At 48.0% G+C, this 23444-nt stretch overlaps 1 protein-coding gene across 3 annotated transcripts in view; it reads left to right on the top strand.

Moving 5' to 3' along the window:
* SEMA5A (semaphorin 5A) overlaps nucleotides 1-23444 on the top strand; it is a 473120-nt gene that overhangs the window by 378397 nt on the left and 71279 nt on the right. For all 3 annotated transcript variants that reach the window (XM_062212003.1, XM_062212001.1, XM_062212002.1), the window contains exons 13-15: nucleotides 3637-3754; nucleotides 12352-12533; nucleotides 17258-17401. In XM_062212003.1, the coding sequence (XP_062067987.1) occupies nucleotides 3637-3754; nucleotides 12352-12533; nucleotides 17258-17401 (444 nt within the window). The remainder of the gene's footprint in view (nucleotides 1-3636; nucleotides 3755-12351; nucleotides 12534-17257; nucleotides 17402-23444) is intronic.

Genomic DNA, 23444 nt, shown 5'->3' with positions numbered 1-23444 from the left:
TTAAAAAGTTTATTTTGGTGCAGTTTTTCAAATTCAGTCATAATGTTTTTATCCCTGCAGTTTTCACAGATATGTTGAAGACCGTGTGTGTGTGGGGGGGGGGGGGGGGGGTGCTGGGTGTGTGCTGTGTTTTCTGAGGCAGGGGAAGGTGAATTGCAGAAATACAGTTCAGATGGACCAGAGACAGGCAGACAAAACGATGCCATAGGAGAATCAGAAGAAGTCAGGGACAATGGTTTCTGTAAGTCGTTAAGCCAAGAGAATCTTCCTTTTTAAACTTTTTAAAAAATGTTTTTAAAGATTTATTTATTTTATTTGAAAGAGCTGCAGCAAACAGGAGATACAGAGAAACAGAAAGACAGTGTTCCATCCACTGGGTCACTCCCCAGATGGCCTCAACAGCCAGGGCTGGGCCATGCCAAAGCCAAGGCCAGGAGCTTCATCTGGGTCTCTCACATAGATGCAGGGGTCCAGGGACTTGGTTCATCTCCTTCTCCTTCCTTCCCCCATTCCTCCTCTCCCCTTGCCCCTCTCCCTCTCCCTTACTCTGCCTTTCAGAAAATATTTTTAAGAAAGTGAAATTTAGGCTGGCGCTGCGGCTCACTAGGCCAATCCTCTACCTGCGGCACCAGCACACCGGGTTCTAGTCCAGGCTGGGGCACTGGATTCTGTCCCAGTTGCTCCTCTTCCAGTCCAGCTCTCTGCTGTGGCCCAAGAGTGCAGTGGAGGATGGCCCAAGTGATTTGGCCCTGTATCCACATGGGAGACTAGGAGGAAGCACCTGGCTCCTGGCTTCAGATCAGCGCGTCAGCCACAGCGGCCATTGGGGAGTGAACCAACAGCAAAAGGAAGACCTTTCTCTCTGTCTCTCTCTCACACTGTCCACTCTGCCTGGAAAAAAAAAAAAAGTGAAATTTAAATGTGTGTTGGTTCATCCAGGAATTGGGGTAATGTACAGATAGTAAAAAGAATAGGGAAATGGACAGCACATTGGTCCTGTATTGGAGAACCTGGGCTTGATTCCTACTTCTAGTACCTGACTCCAGCTTCCTGCTAATGTTCACTCTCGGTGGCAGTGCCTATGCCTCAAGTAATTGGGTACCCGCCATCGACATGGAATACCCCAATTGCATTCTCAGCTCCCAGAATTTTGGCATCAGCCCAGCCTTGACTACTGTGGACATTTGAAAGTGGACCAGTAGATTGGAACTCATTCTTTGTGTCCCTGTCTCTAGGTCTTTCAAATAAATTTTTGAAAGTGTAACAGGGAAGAGAGCTCCATTTATTGATAAGAATATGTGATGAAATATTATCAGTATATAAAGTAAGCCTGGAGCATTGAATGTGCCCAGTCACAGTTGAATTACTGCAGAGAAGATAGGAAATGCTGTCACATTGCTGTTACCAATGCCTGTGTTTGAATGTAAGAAGGAAAGCGAAATGTGTACATTGGTCCCATGGTGAGGTGATCGTGGCAAGCAGTCGTATACACCTCCTTGGACCCAACCCAGCCCTCCTACTACTTTTTAAAAAAATTTATTTAGGAACTTAGTGGTACTTCCTACCCCCCCCCCCCCCCGCCTGCCCGCTCATGCTCCAACCCTTCTTCCTCTACCCTCTCCTGTTTCCACTCTGAATTTTTACGGAGATCTGCTTCCAGTTTACTTAATGATCCTAAAGCTAACCCTACAGTAAGTAAAAGTTCAAAATAGTACGAAGAAAAAAAAAAAAAAAAAACAGTGTTCCTCAACAGCAGGGAAGAAGCAGCTTTTTATTTTTTTAACTTTTATTTAATAAATATAAATTTCCAAAGTACAACTTTTGAATTATAGCAGCTTTCCCCCCCATAACCTCCCTCCCACCCACAACCATCCCATCTCCCACTCCCTCTCCCCTTCCATTCACATCAAGATTCATTTTCAATTATCTTTATATACAGAAGATCAGCTTAGTATATACTAAGTAAAGATTTCTATGGTTTGCACCCACACAGATACACAAAGTATAAAGTACTGTTTGAGTAGTAGTTTTACCGTTAATTTAATTCGCATAGTACAACACATTAAGGACAGAGGTCCTACATGTGGAGCAAGTGCACAGTGACTCCCGTTGTTGATTTAACAATTGACACTCTTGTTTATGACGTCAGTAATCACCTGAGGCTCTTGTCATGAGCTGCCAAGGCTATGGAAGCATCTTGAGTTCACCAACTCCAATCTTGTTTAGACAAGGCCATATTCAAAGTGGAAGTTCTCTCCTCCCTTCAGAGAAAGGTACTGCCTTCTTTGGTGGCCCATTCTTCCCGCTGGGATCTCACTCACAGAGATCTTTCATTTAGGTCATTTTGGGTTTTTTTTGCCACAGTGTCTTGGCTTTCCATGCCTGAAATACTCTCATGGATCCGAATGCCTTAAGGGCTGATTCTGAGGTCAGAGTGCCGTTTAGGCATTTGTCATTCTATAAGTCTGCTAGAAGCAGCTTTTTAAAGTCATTTCCACTAGAGTTTCTTTTTTTTTTTTATTAAACTTTTATTTAATGAATATAAATTTCCAAAGTATAGCTTATGGGTTACAATGGCTAGAGTTTCTTAATGAATATGTGACCCTGATTTTATACTAATGGAGTACATCTTCTGTAGCTGGGCTGCCTTCACGGTGGCCCTTCCCTGCTTCTTCCCTCCCATGGAGAGAACATAGACCCTGATGGAGAAGCCACACCTCTGAGGGTGTTGTGGGATTTGGATGACACAATACAGCTCAAGGTCCTGTGGTTCCTATCAAGGACTCTTTCTTACACTGCCTGCCTAGGGTTCTCTGTTGGTCGTTGAGATTTCAGTGCACTTCTTGGTGGGATGAGCGGCTCTGCGCCACGTTGTCCCTCACCCACTGCAGGAGGTGAGGGTGTTGCCACCTCTAGCTGGTGGTGCCTCCACTGCCTCATGTCCACGTCCCACACACTGACCCCTTGGCCCCTCTGAGCATTCCTGGATACTCAGTGCTGTGGTTCGGGGGCCTCTTCTTCCTCGGCTCCATCACTGTCATCACTCCTTCCTTTTCTCCATCCACATTGGCCTTCTCTTCCATTTGCAATGCTGTGTCTCAAATTTTCTGGGCTTCAGTGATCTTATCAAAGTGGTGGTGTTGATGGTGGTGGTGTGGCTGGTAAAGAAAGTGCAACCAGAACCCCTGTCAGTGACAGTTGTGTGGGTGTCTAAGGGATATCATTTCTTGTATCATAGGTAATGTTATGATGGGTGCTCAGCTAATGCACCTGCTGTTCAGGGAATGAAAAGATGATGGTGGTGTTGATAGTGATAACATCTGTATTACTTTTGAGCACTGCCGAATTCTGACTGCAGGTCAATTGATGACACAGAAAGGTTCACATTAGCACGTATGGTCATCTCTCCTGGGTGTTACATAAGCATAGGTATTTCAGCCCAAACAAGTAATTGCATTTTGATTAGATGCTTTCTGGCACATGTGGTATGCTTTGTCTGCAGTGTGCAGCCTGAACCAGGGCTCGGCAGTACTCATGGATGGTCCTGTGCCAACTCTTGGGGGACGGGCTGGCCCAGCTCGCACCCCTTGCCGTACATTAGCCTGCTGCTGTGCTGACCTTGGTGTGTGTTTGCAGCACCTGCATAGGGGCCCAGGACCCTTACTGCGGCTGGGACGTGGTGATGAAGAAATGCACGAGTCTCGAGGAGAGCCTGAGCATGATGCAGTGGGAGCAGAGCACCTCGGCCTGCCCGGTACGTGCCGCAGCCCCACCCTCCAGAAACACTGCCCGGGGAGCCGCCCTCTGCTCCCTTCCCACCCCACCCCCACCTTCTGTGCCATGGCACCTGCCCCTGTTCAGCCTACAGCCTCTCTCACACCCGTCTGTGCTCCCCAGCTCCTAGCTTGCAGGAGGCCCTCGCAGGAGGCTGCGCATCATGGTCTTGTGTCTGTTGGAAGGTCAGACTTCACTGGTTTTATAACACAGGGCACCGTCTCTAGTTCCTGGGGCTTCTCCTCCAGAATTTGGTGTGGACTCCTTTGCTCCCTGTAGCACTGATGAAATTGGAGTTTCTGTGCCCATACATTTCTCCTGGAAGCTGTATTCTAAAAGCTGATGAAAGTAAAGATGTGAAGAGAGGAAACTAAAGGAAGTTCTAGACCTCCCCCAGGGCCATGAGAGCAGCTGGAAGAAACAGCCGAACGTGTGTTCCTATGCTGAGCCCTCGGGTGAGGAGACATGTGCTTCGCTAGAGCCAGACCCTGAATCTGAGCAAAGCAGGTGTCAGTTTCATTTGCTGCTCTGTGTGTTGAGGTCCTCATTTGAAGGAATCGGTTTTGATGCATTGATTCTTACGTGTCCATGGTCACGGTCCTCCAGCCAGTAATCTCAGGGCTTTCTTCTGTTCTTATAACATATGAGCCACAGCCAAGTCATTTCAATCCACCATGAGCTCACTTTGCCATCACAGACAAGACAGACCTGTGCATCCCTGCCTGTCAGTTTTGGGTCTCTCAGCCAGAAGGTGGTGGGGAGCAGAAGGCAAGTGTTGTGTTCAGTTGTGTGACGTCCCTGCTGACTCTCCCCTACATTAAAGTGCTCCTGGCCTCCGTTTCCCACCAGAGAACCTGTTCTTTAGCCTGCATAGACCCCATGTTCGGGCATCCTGTCCCTACCCTTGTGAGTCTGAAGGGGTGGACGCTAGGGCTATGAAGACCAGTGCAATCTCTTTGTGCTTCCATAGCAGAATGCCTGAGACTGGGTAGTTTAGGCAGACATCTAGTTCTTACAATTATGGAGCTGGCAAGGCCAAGGTCAAGGGAGCAGTGTTGGGCCTTCATTGCTATGGCCTCGCCTGCTGGAAGGCAGAATGGCAAGAGAAGTGGCTGCCTCGGGCAGGCCCCTGTCCTCACGGCCTCGTCCCTCTGACAGTTCCCTGCCCTGGAAGCCATCCCACTGGCAGTCCCTGTGTTTTGTAGGAGGCACAGTCACACCACAGCAGTGACTAAGAGACTCTACTCCCTGAGCGCTCACGTGGGCGATGGGGGCCCCAAGAGACCTCCCCAAGCATTTGGAGATTCAGCAATTTAAGCTGTTTGTTGATTTTATTTTCACACAGTACATGTGTGCACATGCACACATGCAGGTGTGCACACACACACACGTATACAAGCACCCACTTGGAAAGAGGGGAAGAGACAGATCTCCCATCCTCCATTGGTCCCCCGGATGCTCCCAACAGGCCAGGCTGGCCAAGTTGAAGTCAGGAGCCAGGAACTCAGTCTGGATCCCCACGTAGGTGACAGGGATTCAAGGATCTGAGCTGTCACCTCCTGCCTCCAAGGGTGCCCCGGGCAGGAAGCTGGGACTTGAACTGGAGCTGAGACTTCAACCCAGACACCCTGATGTGGGATGGGGGCATCCTAAGGGCGTTGTTTAAAGTAGTGTGTCACATAGCTCCCACCAGTTTAGAGATTGAAAGAGGACATATTTTCCCCTAAAAGATGCCTGTTTAAAATTGCTTATCAGTTTCTGCAGTTCACAAGTAGGGCAATGGGTCACTGACATTGATGGACATTTTGCTTGATTATAAAATTGTAATTGGAAACATTACTCTCCGTTTAAGAGACTTTTAAGATTCTCTTTATATAAAGTTTTCACCAAATAAAAATTATGCATTGGTGATAAAAAGATCCCAGAGACCCCACCTTCCCCTCTCATGATGGTGTTTGTTGCAATTAATGAACCACAACAGCTTCTCCTGTTCTCTGTGGAAGGGATTTTAGTGCTTGAGTAAGATCCAAATGGTCTTATCTGGACTGATTAGAATAATGTGAGAGCCCTGCCTGGATTATAATGGTATTTCACAAAGGCAGTATCATCTTGCAAATCTACCTGGACTTTATTAATGCACAAATGCTCTTCCTACAACTTGTGGGCACATGACTCCCAGAACACCCCCTGTTCCAAATACAAATACTAGCAAAATACGTAGACGCAGCACACACCTGGGGACCTGCCAGCCAGGGGATTCCTCTTGTAGTTAGTGTGTTTAGTCTGGATGGCACTGCAGCTGGGACCGAGCCTAGGGCCCTCATTTAGATGGCTGCACCTGAGTGGAGTCAGAAGCATCTACCCAAGGTCCTAGAGCTGTGTTGGCAATGAACCCAGGATTGAAACCGTCTCTTTCAGACACTGTCCCTAATCTGCAGGGTAATGCCACTCCCAGATCTCAGAGTCTCCTCCAAGCAGAGTCCAGGTGGTAGACCAGCCACCCGCTCACCACTCTACACGTTGTACTGCAAGAGCTGATACAACCTCACTTCTGGAGGCTGTGGTGGAATCCCCTGTAAGAGAGAAGAAAAGGGACTGAGATTTTCAGTTGTGCGTCTGGGCCATGTGCTCAGGGCCACATGAGGCAACTTTCGATGGATGAACTCATCTGTGCTCATGGTGTCCTCAGAAATGGGCTTCGTTGCTTCCATTTTATCAGGAGACCAGGGCTCAGCCCCAGATGAAGATCACCCCAGCTTACCCACCCCTATTCATGGCCACAGAGCTCTCCATCTTTGTTCCCCTGGAACGCCTTGTCGTTGTCTTGTGAGTCATTTGTGTGGATAGGGTAGGGGTGATTATCAAGTTGTTGTTATCACACGGAGACAAGCTTATCCAAGATCTGGTTTTGTTAAATTCTCTGGCAAAGGTGCATGGAACTTTGAAAATAAAGGAAGGCATTTTAACTTCTGAAAAAAAAAAAATACCTGAATAGAAAATATAGAACTTCAGTTTAGTCCTAAGCAAATCTTGGCTGGAGTCCAGGAAGATTCAAAAGATGTGCTCTTGCTACCTCTGTACGTCCCCAGCACATCTACGTCTGTAGTCCGTTGAGATTTCATGGATTGCACACAGATGAATTCAACATAGGATTTGGGATTATGCTTTTTATCATAAATTGGTTATTACTTGGATGTCCGTTATCTCCTAGGTGAAGGAAAACTGGATGCCACACACTGCAGCAAAAATCATATGATGACTTTGAGATCCTCGTTAGGAAAGGATCTGGCCGTCAGCCTTACAGAATAAGGTGGCTGAGATCAAAGGCTGTGGACTCCGCTTCATTGGCCTGATTCTTGGGTCTTTTAAAGTGAGCGTGACTGCTTATCCAACCTGAGCCACGGTGTTCCTATCTGTAAAATGGGTTGAAGATACTAGGGATGTGGTGAGGGCTCTGTGAGTTAGCTGCAGTGCTGTGTGTATCCCAAGCTACTGACATGTGGCTTATCATGTTTTGCTATAGTTTAATGTTTATCAGTATAATATACTTGGCCCAAAGAGAAAGTCAGCTGGCAGAAACCTGGATAATGGCACAGCTAGATAACTTATTCTAGATAGATTTATCTCTGATGTCTATTTAAGAAGCTAAGAAAGTATAAAATACCTACTTACATGAAAACAAAAACTACACAACCTAATGCTATTATGGCTCAATTTTCAAAGATTTAATAATTTATTTGAAAGTTAGAGTTACTGAGAGGGATCTTCTATTATTCACTGGTTCATCTCCCAGATGCCCGCAACAGCCAAGGCTGGGCTGGACCAGCCAAAGCCAGGACCAGGAGCTTCTTCCAGGTCTCCCGCGTGGATGGCTGAAGCCTTAACACCTGGGCCATCTTCCACTGCTTTTCCCAGGCCATTCGCAGGGAACTGGATTGGAAGTGGAGCAGCCGGAACATGAACTGGTGCCTATGTGGGATGCTGGTGTTGCAGGCGGCAGCTTTATGTGCTGAGCCATGACGCCAGCAGTCAGTGGTTCTAGCCAGATTCTCAAATTAATTCACGCGGGGTCAAAATGAGTGTGTGGTTAAAGGTAACACAGTATGCCCTCACCCAGCCGCTCCATACTTGTCTGGGGATTGCAGTTTCTTCTTGCTCTCAAATGTAGGGGACGAACAGCAATGGCCCTGGGCTGGCAATACTAACTGCCCTCCACATCGCCACCAGCCGGACATGAGCTTGCATCCTCACCTTGCAGAATTACAGCCACCACGTGCTCTCACTAATGACTTCCTCTGCGTGCTTTCTTGCATCTCTAGTGTTTTGTTACCATTACTGCTCTCTGTTGTGAGCCTTGTTCTTCACTTTTTCATTAGCCTTATTTCTAAGTTCTTTCTCTCTTTTCTTGTGTCATTCATGTCAGCTCATCTCCTGTATTTTGAAAGACTACATGTATAGTATCTGTGGCCCAGACCAAAAGGAATAAAAGGTGCCCAAAACAAAAAGCAAGGAGTCTCCTGCCAGGGTTCTCAGGGGTGGGTGGGGGTGGGGGCAGTGCCTGGAGAGCTTTGTCCTTGTGACAAATGGACATGGGAGAGTACTGGCATCCAGGGAGTGAGGCCAAGGAGATCACATGCACAAGACATGCACAAGACGGCTCCATAGCAAATGATTTCCAGGCAGATAGCAGAAGTACCAAAGATATAAAATCCTAGCCTAGTGTCACGGGTAGACCAGCATTGCTAGTATGTCCTCCAGATCGCTAGTTTGGTCTTCTTTGGCAAGTGAAATCGTTCCTTTAACTCTTAACTTGCTTTTTCTGTAGAGCTAGTATAAAGATGTTATTCTTAATACTGAGTCTACCTAAAAGTACTCGGATTCCCTAGGCACAGCCGCTTGCAAAGGGCTATTTTCATCTTAGACGCCCTGGGCGGCAGCGGTTCCAGGCCTTATCCCACTGCCTGTTTTGGGGAGGGTGCTGGGTGAGCAGGCCTCTGACACCCTCAGCCTTCTCCTCTTGCTCACAAAAGGGTGACAGGAATGCCAGACATCACATTTTCACGTGACATGTCCAAAGTTCCACGGACTCAAGGAGCGGAAGAAGCGTCTCCTCCTTGTATGTGGAGGAATTTGGTTTGTGGAAACTCTGGCAGCTTCTCCTGGAGCTTCCCTGCCCAGACTGGATCGCCTTCCCATCTGTACAGCTATCCCCGGCCCAGACCAGTCAGGACTTAACCCCTGGCCTTGGGCTTGTCCTGTTCACAGGCGTAGTGGTGCCAGCCCAGCCCACTATAGATGCCTGCTCTCTCTGAGGAGTAGTTGCCCTAATGAACACAACCCTTTCCATTCAAAGGATTTCCTTTGTAAAAGGACAAAAAGCAAGCAAACAAAAAGAAAAGAAACCTGTCTGCCCAGGCTGGAGCCCTGCCTGTGGGACTGTAGATGCTGAAGTCCTGAGGTTCCCGCTGGGTGAGGAAACGCACGTTTGCGGAAGCAGGTGGATTGGAACTCTGAGCGGTTTTATTTCAGTCTTCGTTCATTTGTCGCTGTCATCTTTGGGACCACAGCTCCGTCCTGAGGGTCTTGCTATCTCACGTTTTCTCACTTGTGGGGCTCCTCTCTCCTGACACTGTAGGGATGTTCTAGAGGCTTCTGGCTCCTTCTCTTCAACACTGCGCTGTGAACCCAAAATGGAGCTCAGTACTGTTTCTGCGGAACCCATCTGACTTCCCCACTCTCAGGCCCTTCTGCCACCCACTGGGCAGGTATGCAGGGGGCCTCCTCTTTAGCCTCCCTGCACACTGGAAGGCTGAGAACTCCTGGCTATCCTCTGTGACGGTGAGGAAGGTGCCCCCTAGGGTGGAGTGGGTGGTAGGGTCATGGTCCTCTCACAGCCCTGCTCATAGTACATCGGCTACAGTGGAGGGCAGCCGATTCTACAGCGTCCACTGCTGTAGACACACTGCCATCCGAAACGTGACGGCAGTGGCCCGTGTGATTCGCTGGCGTAGTGTGCACCTGCGTTGTGTAAATAGCACACTAGAGTCTGCCTCAGTGCTGCTCCTTGGAGTTGGGTCCACAGTAAGAGAGAGGGGCTCATGCTTTTACAGTGAATGTCATAATAGCGATGCTTCCAGAGCAGGCAGGAGCGTGGAGGGAGAGCAGGTGGGGTTGTTAGCGCAGCTACTGGGTTGTGTCCCAGAGAAGTAACTGCTGGTGGGAGAGTCCTCCAGACAGGGGAAAGAGAATAATGCTAGAAACGTATAGGAAAAAGGTGGAAAATCCCAAGTGGTGGAACCTTTGCTGCCATGGAAACAGAATCCCGTGAGTGTCCCGAGTCCCCTGTCTCCTGCAGACCTCAGTGCTCCGAGAAACCCCGCGGTGCTCCAGAGAATCGGATGGTCACAGTAGGAGCTGCATTCCTATCTTGGCTAAATGGAGGGGATCGTCACAGTAGGAGCTGCATTCCTATCTTGGCCAGCCAGAGGGTTGCAGGGTCCTTAGAAATGGGGGTACTAATGAATGATCTCTGTGAGTGAGATCCCAGTGGAAAGAACGGGGCCATCAAAGAAGGAGATACCCTTCTCCGAAGGGAGGAGAGAACCTCCACTTTGACTATGACCCTATCGGAATAAGACCAAAGTCAGCGAACTCTAAAGGCTTCCATAGCCCTGGCAACTCATGACTGGAGCCTAGGGAGATTACTGACGCCATGAACAGGAGTGTCAAATTGTTAAGTCAGCAACAGGAGTCACTGTGTACTTACACCCCATGCGGGATCTGTCCCTAATGTGTCGTCTAAAGCCAAGTGATGCTATGACTGGTACTGAAACAGTATTTTTATACTTTGTGTTTCTGTGTGGGCGCAGACTGATGAGGTCTTTGCTAATTATATACTGAAGTGATCTTCTGTATATAAGAGAATTGGAAATGAAAAAAAAAAAAAAACAACCTGGTGTTAAAATGGAACGGCATAGAAAATTATTTTGAAAAAAAAATTATGTGGGATCTCTGTCTTTAATGTGCTGTACATTGCTATTTGATGTTATAATTAGTAATCCAACGGTAGTTTTTTCACTCGATGTTGCTATGGGGGCAAAATGTTGAAACCTTTACCTAATATATACTAAATTGATCTTCTGTATACAAAGAGAATTGAAAATGAATCTTTATATGAATGGAAGGGGAGGGGGAGCGGGAGGGGGGAGGGTTGCGGGCGGGAGGGAAGTTGTGGGAGGGGGGAAGCCATTGTAACCCACAAGCTATACTTTGGAAATTTATATTCATTAAATAAAAGTTTAATTAAAAAAAAAAAAAAAAAAAAAAAAGAAATGGGGGTACTTTCTCTTTTGGAAACATCTGCTGGGTGTCCCCCGCACCCTGACACCCCGGGTGAGAGCCAGCAGTCGAGGCAGCTTTGCCATAATGATTGGGGAAATAACCTGACGCAGTGGCTTACAGCGTCTTCCCCCTTAGTGGACCTAGAATGTTGGTGTCGACTACAAAGTAGGAGGGCTTGGTCGTGATGGAGGTGGTTGGGGATGGCGATGAAATGGAGAAGAACACGTTGATGTGCAGCTCACTTTGAGAAATGACGGCTCCACGTGCAGCCGGCCTGTATTTTCATGCACAACATGCGGGCGTGCCAGCGTGGTTTGAGAGACTTGCTCGCCTCATCCGTGGAGTTTATCCTGAAGATGCTGAGTAGCGCAGGAAGGGAGTGCTGGCCAAGAGATGGGTGCCGCAGGCAGCAGAGGGGAGGGAGAAGCTTACAAGGACTCGTCCTGTGTCGGATTTTCCAAGAGGTGCTCGGGTCCCTGCATTGGAATCCGCAGGCTTGGACTTTAGACCGATCCCTAACCCCCTTCATCAGGGAGCTTCCCACTTGGGACAGGGTCACCCAAGGCTTGACCCCAAGTCTCTCCTCCTGGGGCCAGCCCCCAGCTCCTGGGATCTGCATGTCAGATCTAGCAGGCAGGCAGCCAGGTGTTGACGCCCAAAGCACGTGCAGAGGCCCCGTCACACCAGAGCGAGTCACCTGTGCCCAGGCAGTGCCAGCACCTGCCTCCTTCCTTTAGGCCACACCCCCAGCACCCTGGGCCTCCCCAGGCTGCCCCTCCTGGCACTCTACTCCCAGTCCTGGATGTTGCTTCCCGTCCGCCACCTGCTCCCTCCCCGGTGACGGGGTAGCCCCATGCCCCATGGCATCTCGCAGCTTCCTTCCTGTTTGTCACTCTCCCAGCCACCCTCAGCCTCACAGCCCCTGCCAGCTCCTGTGTCATCCTCTGAGCTGCAACACGGGCCCTTGGTCTCCCCGGAACCCTGAGCTTGTCCAGCACCTGCTCCTCGGCACCCACAGCTCTGCCCACGGCCCTGTCATCAGGTCTTACACATGCTCATGGTTGTGCATCAGGCGCTTCCTTGCTGGCCCACAAACTTAGCACACACCCCTTGCTCATCGTAATTAAGAGTATTGTCAAGAGGTTCTGAGTGTGTCCTAAGAGATCGCCCGCTTACACTGTGTCATGTTGATAGCTTTAACCCTGCCTGACCACCTCATCTGTGTCTGCTTCCTAGACCAGGAACCTCACCGTGGATGGACACTTTGGCGCGTGGTCGTCGTGGATGCCCTGCACCCACTCGGACGGCGGTGCTGTCGGACCCTGTCTGTGTCGGTCCCGTGCCTGCGACAGTCCGGCCCCGCAGTGTGGCGGCTGGCCCTGCGAGGGCCCCAGCATGGAAATCGCCAACTGCTCCAGGTACGGTCGTCGGAGCGACTCCCCCCGCCCCCGACCCCGCCACGCGCTGCCCTGGGTTCAACTCAAGTGTCCAGGGGGTTGGACAGCCACTCCTGCTCCATGCCTTCCCTCCTGAAGACAGGAGCAGTCGCTGTGTAAAATGACCAGAGCTATGGAAGGACAGAACGACACTGCCAGCTGCCAGTGAGATGCTACCTCCAGGCCGTTCGTGAAGCCATCGTTAGGTTAGGAAATGCTTGTAGCTCACACAGCGTGATGGGCTGGGTTGAGGGTTCATTAAGAATCTGTCTAGATCAGGCTGATAGGCCTGCCTGGGAGAACACAGCACGTTAGTCCACTGTGTGGTGTCGCTGAGCTCACCGCACCACACCTCGGCCGGCAGGGGACACGGAGGAGTCAGGACAGCTCAGGTAACTTGACCCACTGGGCAGGTTGCCTGTCCCTCTGATCACTGCAGTGGTGCTGTGTGTCTGTTAGCGCTGTACTCGGGTCCTGCTGCTTCGCCAGAGCCTCCGCATGTGACCACATGGATGCATCCCAAAAGCAGGCGTCTGGTAGCTCCTTAAACAGCCGTCAGCACCCGCCTCACCTGCTCTGTGGTGGCTGGGCTGGGCTGGGCGGGTGTTCTTCCAAAGTGTCGCCTTCCTATTTGCAGCACACAGCCTCTGGGGAAGGGGTCTGTGAAGTCACTGGCAGTGCCAGTGAGGTTGGGAGATCCGATGGGGTGAGCTGCTGGGGAAGAGGGGGGCCGGAGGCGTGGACTGCACGCGTGCCCTCGGGTCGTGTGTCTCCTCAGGCAGGCTGGATCACACCACAAAGTTGAGAGGAGCCTGTTGGGGCCTCAGGGATCGATCAGAGTCGGTGTGTCACTGTTGAGTTAGACACTGCAAACCCATACAGCTAACTGCTTTCCATCTGTTTCTGTCATGCCTGGTAGAAGCAGTAAGAACCTACCAAACTGTTACTGTTCATTGATGACAAAAGTAGCCCAAACTCATTTCTATATCATTTAATGGAAAAAAGGACCATCTGGTGCAGTCCGGGGGCTTGTTCATTGATCCCTCTTCAGCTCTTGCGCTAGATGGAGCCTCGTTCTCCAAGCAGAGCTGCTCAGCGGTTACTGATAAAAATCAAACAAGTGAGCCGATTTCAGCGATGCTTCAAGTGCGTAAGTGGATTGCTGTGTGCCAACTTAATTCCACGGGATCCACGTAATGATACCACGTAAAGATAGTACTTTACACGACACTGCTGGCTGCCTCTGGTCACATTGGAGAGTGTGTCGCCCCAGGTCCATATAATAAATGCATGCCTGTTAGATTGCATCCAGGTATCTCCTTAGAGTGTACCTATTACAATACAACATTTTATGAGATATTTCAAAATGTGAAAGATGGAATTAAGAGGGGTTTATGTTGAGGTTTATTTTGAAATCTAGGCAAAGTATAGGCACTCTAGTAGTTCATAGACGTGCATATTATGAAGAAATTTTGCTTGGATTTCAACAATGCATTAAAATGAACATTTCCTGTAGTTCCATTTCACAAAAAGAGTTTCCCTAGTATTTTTTTTTTAACTTTTATTTAATGAATATAAATTTCCAGTGTACAGCTTATGGATTACAATGGCTTCCCCCCCCCCATAACTTCCCTCCCACCCGCAACCCTCCCCTCTCCCGCTCCCTCTCCCCTTCCATTTGCATCAAGATTCATTTTCAATTCTCTTTATATACAGAAGATCAATTTAGTATAAAGATTTCAACAGTTTGCACCCACATAAAAACACAAAGTGAAACATACTGTTTGAGTACTAGTTATAGCATTAAATCACAATGTACAGCACATTAAGGACAGAGATCCCACATGAGGAGCAAGTGCACAGTGACTCCTGTTGTTGACCCAACAAATTGACACTCTAGTTTATGGCGCCAGTAACCACCCTAGGCTGTCGTCATGAGTTGCCAAGGCTATGGAAGCCTTCCAAGTTTGCCAACTCTGATCATATTTAGACAAGGTCATAAAAGACAGAGTGAGAATAGTAACCAATGATCCTAAGAGTGGCATTTACCAGGTTTGAACAATTATACAGCATTAAGTGGGGAAGAGGACCATCAGTACACACAGGTTGGGAGTAGAGCCATTGGTGGTAGAGTAGAGGTTATGATTACAAAGGAATGAGGACCAAGTGCACTAGACAGGGCCTAGAACAAAGGACAGAGTCATTATTAGAGGAGCTAAGAAAGGTGCTGTCTAAGCTACAAGTAATTTTTCTGATTGAGAGGCAAATAGAACCTGATAGAAGGGGCTTGATAATAATCTGGTGGGCTTTAGGCCTTGTAAATTCAGAGGCCCAGACCTATCTATCTCTTCACGTGGGGTATATCCTAAGGGAGGTGTGAACCTCCTAGGGGAAGGCACTCTGTTGACTTTCATTACTTGGCTGGCCTGGGAGGAGAGCTGGCCAGGTAAAGGCAGGGGGCATCTCTAACAAGAAATTTACAGTTCTGCCTGCAATGTTGCTGACCCTACTTGACCATCCCCTCAGCTGCAGTGGTCCCTTTGGAAGTTGGGCTGAGTGAAGGGCTTTTCAGCTTAGAGCCAATAAGATCTGTGGCTCTGACCTGGGCATCCTTCGACCCCAGGGCAGGTCCATTTCCAGTGATCCAACTCTTGGCAGAGCTGCCAGGGCTCTTCACAAGCTGACTTCTGCTGAAGCCCAGGCTTACCACATTGAAAGCCACTGCAGTGGACTGGCCTGTTGGGTCTCCTTGAGGGCAGATCACTGTACAGATCAGCCATTAATAGGCCTGCCACCCATTGCTTCTGATGCCGAGCTTTCTTTTCCTCCTGGTTTGTGTTAAAGCAGTTTCCCTAGTATTCTTGTATTTATTTACTGCCCCATATACAACACATTCTATATATGGTAAAAAAAATCTGTATCATAAACTTCTGTATCTGTTTAAAAGTTGGGGAAATGAAGAATTTCCGAACAATTTTGCAATCAGTATTTTCTGCATTATCTCACAGTGTTGTTCATATATAAAAAGTTTTGAAAGTAAAAATGTCATTTACTTATTCTAACATTGCTGTTTAAGGTTTTCATTAATTCGATACATTGAATGATTTTTTTAAGATCGTGGGTAGCAGGTTACAAGGTACTAGTTAATTACCTTCATGAGAAATATGGGAGGGTCTGTCTCACTTTGGGATTATTTTGGCTAAGTTATCTGAAGCCGCTGTATTAACACACACAACGCTGTCACTGTACATCTATGTTACTACGAAGTTTCAGTAAATGAAATAGAGAAATGCAAATTATGCTGATAACTCTTTAGAATGATTTACGTTTGAAATTATTTTAGAAATTATGCATTCAACTTGTTATTTGTACCTAGATCTTCAGCGGTATGGTGGTCCTTCCTGTTTGAAAGAATATAAAAAGTAAATGTGAGAATTAAAGTGAGTTAACTTGTTTTCAAAGAAATATAAATCCCGTAAGTGCAGGTACCAATATCCTTAGAAATTCACATGTGAATTCTGAAGCAGACAAATATTCACCGTCTATGAGGGCCTTTTGAATCTACCTCCAGTAGCTATTTTAATACCTAATGCCTTTAAAATGGCCCATAATTTATTTCTGACCAGCAAGAACAAACTGCTAAAGAAGATATTTGAATTCTAAGCTGTGAACTCAGGCCTTTTAAGGAACAAATACAATACTAAAAAGAAAGAATCCCTCTACCTTTCAGGAGCAGTTTAGTTTATAAACCGCTGTGGTACAATCGGTTCATTTTAAATATTTGTTCATTGTGCATGTACAGTAGCACAAATCTGTACTTGTATGCACACTCTGAGCTCCTCATTCATGCGCTTACGTGGCTTTGCCAGGTCCCAAGAACACAGGCGAGAATCTGAATTTCAATGCCTTCCCTTCATGTGTAGTATAATTTGTGGTAGAGCTTCCTGCGTAGGGGAAGTCTGCTGATAGGAACACCGCAGGAGACTGACTGCTGTCCATGCTCTTAGAGCAGCATGCACAGTGTTAGCAGATTATTTTATTCGAAGGCACACTTTTTAGAGCTTATAATGGATGCAAGTCAAAAAAAAACATAAACTCTAGAGATTTAGAGATTCATTCCTGATGCTTTTCAGCGAAATAATATTATTCTATATTAGTTTGATATTTTAATAACTGAGTAATCCCTTACCTGGAATCCTAGGGGCCAGAATGTAGGTGTTCTCAGACTGAGATATTTGCATATCCATAATTGTGTATCTTGGGGATGGGATCTGTGTCTCAATTTCACGTATGTTTCACGTGCCTGAGAGGAACGTTCTATCATATTTTTAGTGTGTCTTGCAGTCTAACCGTGACTCATCACGCGAGTTGGAACATTTCTGATATTGGAGTATGTTGGCTTACAGATTCTTGGCTTAGCCATGCTCACCCTGTAATTTCTAATGTAGCACATTTATGCTGTTTGACGGTGCACCGGAACCTTAATTCTCCAGTTTCTTGGCTCTGACAACACGTGCCTGGGATGGGATGGGGTGCCCACAGCCATCGGGACTCCATGGCCCAATGCGCCCAGTCCTTGTCTGGTGTTCCCTCTCCTCAGCAGGCGCCCATGGGAACCACGTGCATGTGTGTGCGGGCTGCGGGTGGAGACAGGCCTTGCCCACTGAGCAGGTTTGACGAGTGATGGCCTTTCTTTCCTTTCCCAGGAATGGCGGCTGGACCCCCTGGACCTCGTGGTCGCCCTGCAGCACCAGTTGCGGGATTGGCTTCCAGGTGCGGCAGCGGTCCTGCAGCAACCCCACTCCCCGGCACGGGGGCCGCGTGTGCGTGGGACAGAACCGCGAGGAAAGGTGCGTGCTGCCCAGCTCCCACGTCCCCGCCCACGTGCGCACTCTCATCCCAGCGCTGTCAGTTTTAGCTCTGAATTTAACTTAGCTCATCTCTGGCATCCCTTTCCGCTGAGCTGGATCGTTCTCGTCTCTTCCTAACATCCATTCAGTTTGATCGAAGCCTCTGGTTGACAGAGCCCTGGGCCGCATGGTTGGGTTGGCTCAGCTGAGCAATTTCCCAGGCAGCTGAGATGCAGAGACCAAGGCGCCAGGCCACCTGTGCTGGCACCTGTAGGCTTGGGAAGGGAGGCTGCTGGAGGATGGGTGGTGTTTTTCTCGAGAGCCACTGTTCCCCAGAGTCCCCGAGGTCCTAGGTCCGGATGCTACTGGGTAGGAGTTGTGGTTTCCACCAGAACTAAATGAGGCAGCAGGAATTGCACATAGGCACACGCTCAGGGTTTGGCATCTATTTCTACACCAATCTGTTGATCAGCACTCGCCAGGAAGCTGTAGCCCAATCCAGAGTAGGGGTTCTGTCCTGTGTGGTTTTTAAGCTTTCCATACATGGTGGCGTAGTCTGGGATTTACTGATTTGTTTCTTTGTGTGGAATTAGACTTACGATTTTGATTTCAAGATCTAAAGATCTAACATCTTTTCAATTTAATGTGTATTCCAGTCTGTCAGTACTGGGAGAGAATTGAAGTAGATCCGTGTCACGGTGTTTTAGGATCCACGCTTTCACCGTATTGACCTGAACTTATTGAATAGCTTTCAGTGCCTGTTAATGGGAGTGTAACAGGCGTGTGTTCATTGGCAGAAGCTCAGTGCAGCCTCTTACAAAAATACTGGTTGCAGGTATTTGCCGTGTGATTAGTATGTAGGCAAGCAAAGCCAGCAGGCTGACCGTGTGGATGGTTCTGTAAGAGGCATTTAGTGCAACCTGAAATGAGGGAGACTCACCCCTTGCCTGTGTTTCTCACTTACCAATTAAGATGCCATTCCTTTGAACTAAGAGGGAAATGAAGACGCTTTGTCCAAAGCAGGATTTGTCATGTTTGAAGTGGTCCCCTGAGACAGCCTCGTGCAGATCTGTCATCTTCTCTCTCCACCAGATGAAAAGTGGGGAAGCCGATTATGGAGGAATTGTCTCCCTGCTCTTTCAAAGCCCTGTACGATTTTAAATCGGCTGGAAGTTGTCACATGTGGTGTGCTGTCACGTAATGTGGGTCTTTCGGACAAAGTCACTCTCCTCTGTGCAAAGCCTTCCTAGTCATGATTCACTACCACAAACCACCGCCTTGCCCCGGCAGGGCACCCAAGAAGGGAGAGGCTGTGTAACTTTGTGGCTACCACACATATGCTCTGTGTCCCACATCTGATTGTTTGTAAAGCTACAGTTTCAGGAAAAGCTTGGGGGAAAAGGACGAAAGCATCTGGGGGACTCAAGTGTATTTTATTTATTTTTGACAGAGGAAGCATTAATTTGAACTAGTTAAGTCCTTTCACAATGAAGAAATAACTGAAATTGAATAATAAAGAAATGGATGATAAGAACAGAAACTCTGAGAGATTTTTGTGTATATAAAATTGAATCCTCGCTGGCGCCGCAGCTCAATAGGCTAATCCTCCGCCTGTGGCGATGGCACACTGGGTTCTAGTCCTGGTCGGGGCACCGGATTCTTTCCCAGTTGCCCCTCTTCCAGGCCAGCTCTCTGCTGTGGCCCAGGAGTGCAGTGGAGGATGGTCCAAGTCCTTGGGCCCTGCACCCACATGGGAGACCAGGAGAAGCACCTGGCTCCTGCCTTCGGTTCAGCGCAGTGCGCCGGCCATTGGAGGGTGAACCAACGGCAAAGGAAGACCTTTCTCTCTCTCTCTCTCACTGTCCACTCTGCCTGTCAAAAAAAAAAAAAAAAAAATTGAATCCTCACTATCCAATAGTCTTTTTGATAGCTACCAAGAGATTAAGGAAAATAGAGCTTCCCTATGTCTCCTCACTGGTCTTCCCAAGCAGGAGGTTCTTATATTTCCTTACCATGTTGTGTGGGAGTTCTTGCCACCTACTGATATAGACGGTGAATCCAACCTGATCCCAACAACATAGACAGTTAGGACTAAACACAAGAATATAGGAACCAGACCATGGTTTTCAAAGGAGAATACCAAAGACCATGGGCCAGACGTTTGGGATGATGAACATAATCATTGCCATCAACCCTACAGGAATTCAGAGGAGTCACAGGTGAAGGAACCCGTTCTCACACAGCAGGCTCTAAATGAATATCAGGATTAGAATTAGTGACTTTGCGACGGGAACAAGTCTCCCATGTGTAGAATAACTTGGTGAGAGTTTAGCTGCCACAAAAACCTCGCCAGTACTTCCATTATTTTTTTCTGAAATAACAGCTGTCCAAATTACTTTTCCCGTGTGCTTTGGAATATAGAGACATTGTGTTGTTCTGTTCTGGAATTTCTTTGGAAAGGATCTTCTTGCGTAGCACGAGTTGGGTAAGAGCAGTGATTCCCAAAGAGGCCACAACAAATAGGAAGAAACAGGCCACCGTGTAAATGTTAAAAAGACACAGTCTTGTTATCTGTGTCAGTATTCCCATGTGCTGTGTCAGTCGTCCCACACACAGTGGCTCAGCGCCACCCTCGTTGATCCATCTGACAATCTCCGTGGGTCAGGACTTCCTTCATGGCTAACCAGGGTCCTCAGCGGGCTGTGACGAAGGTATCAGCCAGAGATGTGGTCTCATTTAATGCCCAGCTGGGAAAGGACTCGTTTCCAAGGTTACACGGTTGTGATCAGCGTTCAGTGCCTTGCGAGCTGTCAGACTGCGGACCTGGGTTTCTTGCTAAGCTGTTACCCAGAGACTGCCTCAGTTCCTTGCTTCCTCAAGTCCAGCCAGGAATAGAGTCTCCTGGCGACATAACCATTGCATTCTTTTACAGCACGGTCATAAAAGTAACTTGCCATGGGCATTCGACACAGCACTAAGACCCCACTTGAGATACCTGTCCCCCCATCACAGTGCCTGGGTTCAAGCCCGGCTGTCCTTCCAGCTTCAGCTTCCTGCTGCTGTGCATGCTGGGAGCAGCAGTGATGGCTTGGATGTGTAGGTCCTTACTGCCCATGTGGGAGATCCAGATGGTTCTAGGCTCCTGACTTCAATCTGGACCAGCATTTGGGAAGTGAACTGGCAGATCGAAGACCTTTTTCTGTCTTTCCCCCTCTCTCCTTCTCTCCCTCTCCCCCTCTCCCCCTCCTTCCCGCCTTTCAAATACATTTTTAAAATAATAAATATTTTAAAAAGAAGTAGGTCACAGGCCTTGTCCACATGCAAGAGGAGGGGATGACATGGGGCAGGGGATATCAGGGACCGCTGGAGTCACTTTAGAATCTGCCTAAGTTGATTCTCTGTTCCCAATGATCCACACACCCCGTGCATGCAAAGTGCATCACACGCGTCTCCAAGTTCCTCCAAAAGTCTGAATCCCATTAAGACCCAAAGCCCAGGACCTTATCACTTCCATCAGGCCCAGAAGTGGATGATGCTGACTGGGTCTAGTTCTTCCTGGTCTATCAGTTTCTAACACAAGAGGACAGTTCCATGCTGTGGACACACCTCACCTACAACGGTGGGCCAGGCAAAGGATGACAGCTGTAGAGATGTCTGTTCAGAATGGGCGGAGAAATGAAGTTGCAAAGGAATAACAGCCAGGCAGGAGTGGGGACCTGTAAGTTTCAAAGTCTGAGCATGGTGTCGCGGGGTACTTGGTTCTGCCTGCTGGGCATCTAGATCTACTCGGAGACCTCCTGCCTGTCTCACGCAGGTGCCTTTCTCTCGGCTGAGTAGTAATAGGCCTCCTTCCTGCCTCTGGGTTGCACTTTGAACAACCTGTTTTCTGTGCTGTGTCTGTCCTTTCGTCTAACAGTTAAACCCTTGGGTTTCCTCTCTCATCCCACGTTGTACTGGAAGCAGCAAGAATCACCCAGGCCGTACCTTCAGCACTGAGATTGAGAATGCCCGCAGCCGTGTGACTCACTTCACACTTACATGTTCTGCTCTCTCTGTTACTTCGGGCAGGAGTTTTGGAAGCTTTGTGCCGTTATATAACCAGGTTCTTTCTTCTTTCTGTCTAAGCTGGTGGAACTTCTGCTGAGAAAAACTTTCTGAAAAACTTTTTGGGTCTTCCAAAATCCCCTTTCCGGGGATTTCACTACATTAAGGAAAAGCCACACTCACAGGTGTTTTTGAAACAAGTACCTCTCTACCTAGGGGAATGGGGAGATGCCTGGAGGACAACACCCTCTAGCTTGCTCCAGGCCCTCGGGTGTGGCTGAGAGGATCCGTGAGACCCACACTTGGCCTTGGCCTCCTGAAAGTGCCACATGGATGCTTTGCTCTTCCCGAGGCTTCCACAGGAGATGGCACAGTCGCACCACCAGCTTTCTACTGTATGCCCACTTTGCCCGGCAGTGCTTGGAACCTGTTTCTTCATTTCACTATTGTGGGCTGCAAGGAGAGGCTGAGTTCCAGCTCCTCCAGTTCTGAGTCTTTGTTTTGTAGTCCATCCCTCAGTTTCTCTGCCATCCCGCACTTTACTGCGAGCAGCAAGGATAAGCCAGGCGGCACCTCCAGCGCTTGGCTTAGAAACTTTCTTAAGCTGCGTAACTCTCTGCAGGCTTCCACGTTCTACCTTTTGTATGACTTCAGGCAATATTAGGAGGCTTTCTGCAATTCTGTAACAGAGTTCTCCCCTCCTCCAATTTCCAGGAATAGACTCCTGGGTCCTTTCAGCTTTTCTTTATTGGAGCAGAGCGTCTGTAACTTATATTATCCACTTAGCCATTTTACTTGCATGGTTTAGTGGCATTAATTCCATTTACCATATTGTGCAACCATAAACACTGTCTGTTTCAAACACTTTCTCGCCACTGCAGACAGAAACGGTAGCCAGTAACTAGTCACTTCTCGTTCTAGCCTCCTTTCAGCTGTTTATGACCTAATTTATTTTCAGTCGCCACTAATTTGCTTCCTACAGATAATTCAGAGACAAAGGACCCTACAGTATTTGCCCTGTTGTATCTCACTTGTCTCTGCATAGTATTTTGAAGGTTTCTTCGTCTTGTAGCATCTATCTGGACTCCATTCCCTCCCTCCCTCCCTCCCTCCCTCCTTCCCTCCCTCCTTCCTTCCTTCCTTCCTTCCTTTTAGATTTGTTTATTTATTTATTTGAAAGAGTTACTCAGAGAGAGAGAGAGAGAGAGGTCTTCCATCTGATGGTTCACTCCCCAGTTGGCCACAGTGGCCAGAGCTGTGCCGATCCAAAGGCAGGAGGCAGCAGCTTCTTCCGGGTCTCCCACATGGGTGCAGGGGACTAAGGACTTAGGCCATCTTCTACTGCTTTTCCAGGCCACAGCAGAGTTGAATTCCTTTCTTAAGGTGAGATAATACCCAGGTGTGTAGCTCTGCCCATCTTGTCCATTTCTCTATCAGCAAGCACCACTTCTTGATGCCTTTCAGCTGTTTTGTGTAATATGCTAATGGACTTTGGCACGTGAGGATCTGTTGAGGATTCTGATTATTTTCTGTCTATACCTAGGAGTAAAAACGCTGGGTTGTCTGTTAACTCTGTGCTTAGATTTTTGAGGAATTGCCAACCTGCTTTCCAGAGTGGCTGCAGACTGAATGTGGATTACAGTTTCTCCAGATCCTGGCCAATACTTGTTGTTTTCTGTTTCTTTTTTCAATTCTAGCCACCTGGCAGGTATGAAGTGACAGCTCAGCTGTGAGTTTGACTTCCCTCATAACTCACATTGTTAAACGTCTTCTTTATGTGCTTATTGGCCATTTGCATATCTTACTTGGGGAAGTTTTTATTCTAGTTCTTTGCCCATTTTCTAATAGGCTGTTTGTCATTTTTGTGGCTCCATTTTAATTCTTTATTCTATTTCCTTCTAAACCGTCCATGGCAGCTTCCCCAAGGCCAGAATACTACCAATGAAATCTGCATCAGATGGTATAGGCCTTCCCTTACATCACTGCTCTACCCATTCGT

This window comes from Lepus europaeus, chromosome 15 (genome assembly GCF_033115175.1).
Source record: "Lepus europaeus isolate LE1 chromosome 15, mLepTim1.pri, whole genome shotgun sequence".
NCBI lineage: Eukaryota > Metazoa > Chordata > Mammalia > Lagomorpha > Leporidae > Lepus > Lepus europaeus.
Note: the sequence above shows the minus strand (reverse complement) of the source record. Positions and strands in the feature narration are given on the sequence as shown.